The following is a 6,753-nucleotide window of genomic DNA, read 5'->3' as shown; positions in this document are numbered from 1 at the left end:
TGCGGAGCGGCTTCAGAGGAATAGTGATGTGACCACGAGGGGAGGGGGGTTCTGTTGTACTTTCTGGCACCATTGTTTTATATGAAATGTGGTCCGTTATTACTGGAGGGTGGGGGGTGGAACAGAGGAGCTGTGCAGAGCAGTGAGGGGGCCTCCATGTTACTATACTAGTCCACGAAATGATCCCAGTTGAATGGATATGGTGTGTATAACAGTTGCATAACACACAGAGCTGTGCTCCTCACTCAGTCCTGTATTTTTTTTTGGGGGGGGGGGGGGGGGGGGGGCAGTGATCTGGCTCCTAGATCTTAGAAAAAATTTGTCAAGCCCTGGTGTACCTCATACATTGCCAATTTGTTCCCCCAATCATCTGCAAAACGGGGAATTGCCCCGATCCATGGCACATTTACACCACAGTTATCCAACCAGCAACACACAGTCATCTCTGGACCAGATGCAGCTCACAAATAAATATGCCCCTTAATCCTATAGCTAGTTAATGTGTCTGGTCATTAACAAAATTAGGTACTTTGTTTTTTGAATCATTCAAGAGAAAAAAAATGAAACCTAAAAGGATTAATAGCAATAATATACATTATTTATAGAATTTTTTACATTTTCCTCTCTTGATATTACACACACAGAAAATATACCTAATAAAGATTCAAGTACATGCAGAGATAATGATATTTATGATGAAAAGGGGTCACATCCTGTACAATGCAGTTTAGATTCACCTTTTACCATGGTGCTAAAAAATAGAACAAGGGGGTCCTGCAGGCATTTTAAAAAGGCACATGTATTCCAAAATATACTTCTAAACATATAATATGTGCAAACAATGTAAAATATCACGCAAAATATAGACAAGACTCCATTTCATCTGGAGTTGTGCTTGTTTTTTTTCCTAGCAAATCTCTTTTTACGAGATAAGTACTTTGAGATCACTCATTCATTATCTTAAGCAGTTTAGAACTAATTACTGGAATGGTGATTGTTTTACATAGGATATATTCTTATGGTCAGAAAAAGAATAATTCTTTAATTTTGCATTAAAACCTCATTAGGGCCATTAGTTTTTCCTTACCAAAAAAAAAAAAAAGTATTTGCAGAAGTCAACCTGTGTCTCTCCAGCTAGTATGGAACCTGGATCCTAACACACCCCGATAAGACAAAGGGCATGCTCCAATCTATAAGTCTGCTAGAAAAACAACAATGGCCACAATAATGTAGATTTGCACCAAATGTTCATTAAGAGGCTCGTATACTGCAACGTAAGACATGCCCTTTGCTTGAGCTCTCCCATAGTGCCATGCACAGGAGTCTAAAATTAGCAATTAAAAAAAATAAAATGCTCCAACCATAGGAATCAAATATTAGTGTTGACATATAAATTAATGCTGAAAAATGCAGTTCCCACAGCATACACAGTGCTACGTTAGTGTTATGAGCTTGTAAAAGAATTTCTTGCATAGGTTATGTTTTTGGAGGAATCATGTAAAAAAATTGTAAGTGGCTAATATTTAAAAATAAATCTATACACGTTTAAAATCCTCACTTCAACTTTTCTGCAATCTTTCTGCTTACCTCGCTTCCAATACCAAACGTAAGGAATATTTCATAGTGTGAACCGATAGTACAAAAACATATTCTTGATGTAGATTAAAATAGTATCCTAACCCATTACATTATGGCGAACACTCAAAACAATATTAGGATTTGGTTTTCAACCAATGCCCCATTTATAATGCCACAGGCTTAAAGTCACTTCATACATTACTGCTTTATAACTGTGCATGCGATGTACCACTGGAGGAAACGGATGCTGGAGCATTAGGTGAGCATTATGCCCGCAGATTGTAAAGTCAAAACTATTTCAGAAAGAGATCATCTATGAAAAAGAAACCATTTCTTTTTGGTTTTATCAAAACTAAATATAATGTGTTCCTGTGACTCCCTTATATGAGGTGAACTGAGCAGCCAAAGTTGACGTTTAGTGGCCTAAATCCACGAATACACTCAATAACTAGACCGTGTAAATAAAATTAGGTGTCTCTGTGCTCATAAAAAGAAATTCTTAGCAGAAACTTTAACCTCACTAGTAACCAATAAAATGAGCATCGCATGCAAAATGTCAAACAACCATTTCAAATCAAAATAACATCCGCGCAGAAAATAATACTAACCTTTCTGATCAATGTACTGTATAAATATAATGTTTGCATTTTCCTCCAGAAACCCCGACAGGAAGTCCAAACCATATTTGCATAAAATAATTAAAGTCAAAACAAATTAAAAGCAGTCAAACATAAATAATAAAAATGCAAAACTTTGTAAAACGACTAAATGCCCCTTAATATATAGCAAATGGTCAATTACTATGATTATAGCAAAAGTGAGCAGCTAGATCTATTCGTTACAGAGTACAGAAGACAACCTCCGACCACCACGATAGTACAGCAGGGCTGAAGAGGATGAACACATGCCATTCTACTTGCTCAACTAGTTTTAGGTAAACCTGCAAATCTCCTCAAAAGACATGGGGATGATATTCTGTATGTGTAATTTATGGTATCCTCCTAATCTTGGTCGCCTAGTTACAGGACCGTTGGTGCCGCTGTAGTCTCCCTGCATACCTCTTGAATCCTTGATGCAGAGTAAACACAATCTACTTCTGGCCAATGCAGGGTCTGATAGTGTTGCTGAAAAAGGTCAGTTCTAATCATCCTCCTTCAAGCGAATCGGATTCAGTGCATCCAGTGATATTCATTTCATAGATGTCCTTCGTAAACTGCAACTTCAAAAACATCAAAACAAATAGCATTTGCCATTAAAAAGAAAAAATGACCAAAACATTGAACTGGCCATTAGGGTACATATGTAAATAAAAAGGTGCTTTTGGAAGCAGGGCAAAGCTCGTAAAATCTGTCTCGATTGAAAGAATCACCTAACTTTTGCTTCAACCCTAGCTACCATTTATAGGACATTTCTTAATAGTAGAAAGTCTGTGAATGTGCCAGAAGTATTTGCTTCCTGGTCTGTCGTTTCTTCATGCAGCAATAAATAGGATCCCCTCCATCCTGCTGCAATACAGCTATCCCAGTGGTTCATGTGACTCACCTGTGTGTGCAAAGAGAAGAAACAGTACGGCGCATTAAACGTACCCCAATGTTCTCTTTGCAATTATGGCTTCATTTCAAAATACAGCGCAGCGGATGGTTCATGGCATGAAAACCGGGACTTAAAGCAGTGTAAAGATATTGGTCTAATGCAGGGGTGAGGAACCTTTTTTCTGCCGAGGGCCATTTTGATATATATAACATTTGCGGGCCTGGTTGCCGGTGATTACAGCAATGCCCGAAGCATCCCGGGGATGCTCTGGAGAGCTGTAAGGACAGCAATTTCACAACCAGGCGGCACTGCTGCATAGATTCTGGCCGCAGGGTGCCATTCTAGACACCCTGCTAGCCAGATGAGGTTAGCATAAAACAGCTCCGAGGGCCAGACCAAATGATTCCGAGAGCCTTATACAGCCCCCGGGCCTGAGGTTCCCCATCCCTGGTCTAATGTAATAAAGGAGTAACATCTCTCCAATGTGACAGGTTCACTCTGGCCCACTTTTTCTTAAATCAATGCCGACCTTCATGTAAAGTAAGGCTTCAATAAAGCTCTAGCGGAGCTAGTCCACAGCACACAATTAAGTGCTAAGAATGGCATGCTGTTTTTATGCTGCTCAGAAAATCACAAATACATATAAGACAGAAAAAAGGGATATTCCCTCCCAATCCTCCTTTACAAGCACCTGGGCAATATCATTAAGCTGATGTGAGCGACCACCATCTATTCTATTTGCAGTTCTATGAGGCATGAAGGGAGCCAGCATTGGGAGGATGTGCTGGTCCATATAGTGCCATGTGGAGGTTTCTGGGGTACCTCCTAGGTGAGTCAGCTCTCGGCTTATACATGTGCTGTTATTATGCAGTACATTAATTGTAATTATATGACCCAGAGTGGGTGCTACGATTTGGTAGCAATAATTATTTTGGGGTGAGCGTTTGGGCGTGGGGCCCCAGAGTTGCTCTGGCTTGGCCTTTTTCAGGGCATCACCATTTAATTCACAGATATTTTTTCATCACCTTTCTATTTGTTTGTTCATTATTTATGTAATTTTAATTCTCTCTCATTATATTAACACTCATTGATTATCTTGACACATCTATACTTTATACTTCACTATCACCTGTCTTCCCTTTTTCGTGTGATGCCCTGGGAATGGTCCTTGGCTTGATTCTTTTGGGGTGCCCTGCGCCTCAGACGTGAACCCTTTAATGTTAGGGACGCCGGCATAGAGGAGCCTTGACGCTGGCCCGGCGCTTAATCATATATTTGCAAATGTATGTAACCAATACCTCTGAATTTCTATTATCATGTAGGACTCAACTATGTTTGCTAATATTGCTGCAGTGTGCTGGAGGGAATATCCCTTTTTTTCTGTGGTTCAGTGTAAACCCCGCCCTTTACAAGCACCTGGGCAATATCATTAAGCTGATGTGAGCGACCACCATACTTTCTATTTACATATGAGACAGGACTGCTCGAAAAGGAGTTGTATAAGTCTAGGCTAGACAGGCCATTTTTAAGAAAGCATAAAAATACACCTATCACAGCACGTAACCTAATTTTGAAAAAGGGTATTATGAAGTATGCTAGTAATTAACTTCAGTGTTATTGTTTGTGCCTCTTTCCAATAATCCCTTTATTTCCTTCCCTCAGTGATGTCAATCTAATTCAAGTGTGATAGCATGAACAAGCCGCACCTTTCATCATCACACAATATATGCAAGACAGTGGACATTAGCAAATTAATTGTGAAAGGGTCGTATCATTTTCATATCCAGGTTTCATTTGGAAATGTGTTCGTCTGATCTGGATTTTGCTATTTTGGAAAAGTATACCGATACCGAACCAGTAACCAAAGTTTTTCTCGTGGAGTTGGAAAAATATAAAACAAAAACTAAAAACACATATGTTTACACATTTCACTTTCTAGCTACTTTAACAGAAAAACACTTTTTAGGTCATTACTGTTAAAATGTCTACATCATATAAGTAAGAAGGGGTGTACTGCACAGGAAAATTACTAAGACTGGTGATGGAATATAACTAAACCAAAAAGTGCCAACATAGGCTCAACACAGGGGTGAGAAAAACACACAGCAATGCAGGGGTTATATGCAGATCTTCCTGAAAGTTAAACCCTGATAAGAATACAGCGCTAGACGCTAAAACCACAAAAAGAATAATTTAAAAAATATATTTAAAAAAATGCATTTATATTTCTATATTACCATTTAGTTTTCCCAGTCTGTGCATGGCAAACTCTCATCTTCATCCTCTGATTCGGGGGATGCTTCCTTAATTCGCCTAAGTGCTTCGTGAATGCTGCGTGTAAGAGGATCTGCGTCGGGCAGAAGTGTGAAGGATTCTCTTAAAACGTCTTTCTGTACCTTCTTCAATTTTACCCCTTTTCTGATTTGTGCCAATATGTTATTGCTCTCATCCTCGTCGGGGAAAGGAGCCAACGCTCGCTGCTCCACCTTTTTCAGATGGAAGCTGCCACGTTTTAGGGAAGCCAGGACTTCATCCATTGGTGAGCTGACTGCAAAACAAAGCATGGTAATAGCATCAAAAACAGTCACTGATCACGACTTATGGTCCTATGTTTTTTCACAATTAAAAAAACCCTCTACATGCAAGCTTTCTTGGTCATTCAAATAATTTTAAATCATTAATGCAAATTAGACAAGATGGTTCACATCCTTACTAAAGGGGAAGTATAACAGTATAGACCCCACCATGTATACATCCTTACTAAAGGGGAAGCATAACAGTATAGACCCCACCATGTATACATCCTTACTAAAGGGGAAGCATAACAATATAGACCCCACACCATGTATAGACTCCTGCAGAAGGCCTACACTTCTAGGAGTTTATTGCTAATAAAATAATTGCTCTTTTAAAATTTCAGGCATACACATGATCTGAAGAGCCAGTTTTTAGAACCTGACGCTTAGTAAATAAATCTCTTATTGTCCTTTCAGTAGTACTTGTGAGATTTCAGTTGTGGCTTTAAGAAAAAGAAGAAATCGTCACACTACGGCACAGCCACAAAGACCACAGATATATCTATAAGTTCCACAAAGCACTAATTTGTGGAATTTTTCACATCTGTTTCCGTTTAGCGCCCTCTAGGTTTTTTTTGGTTAATTATATATTAAAGGTCTTGGCTATATGCTATCCAAACCTATCTGTCTCTACAATGCTCAGTCAAAATCAAAAACTGCCTGACAAAAATAGCCAACACGTCAGAAGACAATATTTGCTAAATATTTGGCCAAATACGGATACTAGATGCAAGTTACTGCTTAGCCACTTCTTTTAAAGGCACCTTCACCATAATGTTTGCACGCCCATGCCATCCTCTATTACAATGTACTAAAAAAGATTTGTGCAGCATTCATATGCAAGCAGTAACATACCTTCAAAGTAAAATAAAAATAAAAAATTAAAACAAATTCTCTCTCTTGGTTTGGTCCTGTGAAGCAGATCTTGTACAAATTAATGTCACTTATTATACTTGGGAGAACTAGCTGGTCAGTCTAGTGTTAGGGTGACTACTGAAACATATGAATGGTTTTAGCTTTGGAAGGATCATGGAAAAGTGTTTTTCCACTTACACCGCAAGGGACA

At 38.9% G+C, this 6,753-nt stretch overlaps 1 protein-coding gene across 1 annotated transcript in view; it reads right to left on the bottom strand.

The window, feature by feature from the left end:
* Positions 1-296: 296 nt before the first annotated feature.
* The window catches only part of JMY (junction mediating and regulatory protein, p53 cofactor), an 87,261-nt gene continuing 80,804 nt past the window's right edge, over positions 297-6,753 (bottom strand). Inside the window, exons 10-11 of the mRNA XM_088443883.1 lie at positions 5,349-5,659; positions 297-3,120 (exon numbers count right to left, since the gene is read on the bottom strand). Coding sequence (XP_088300009.1) covers positions 5,352-5,659 — 308 coding nt within the window. The 3' untranslated portion in view covers positions 297-3,120; positions 5,349-5,351. The remainder of the gene's footprint in view (positions 3,121-5,348; positions 5,660-6,753) is intronic.

This window comes from Taudactylus pleione, unplaced genomic scaffold (genome assembly GCF_031769625.1).
Source record: "Taudactylus pleione unplaced genomic scaffold, aTauple2 ptg000336l, whole genome shotgun sequence".
Taxonomy (NCBI): domain Eukaryota; kingdom Metazoa; phylum Chordata; class Amphibia; order Anura; family Myobatrachidae; genus Taudactylus; species Taudactylus pleione.
This window is presented reverse-complemented; position numbering and strand designations above follow the sequence as displayed.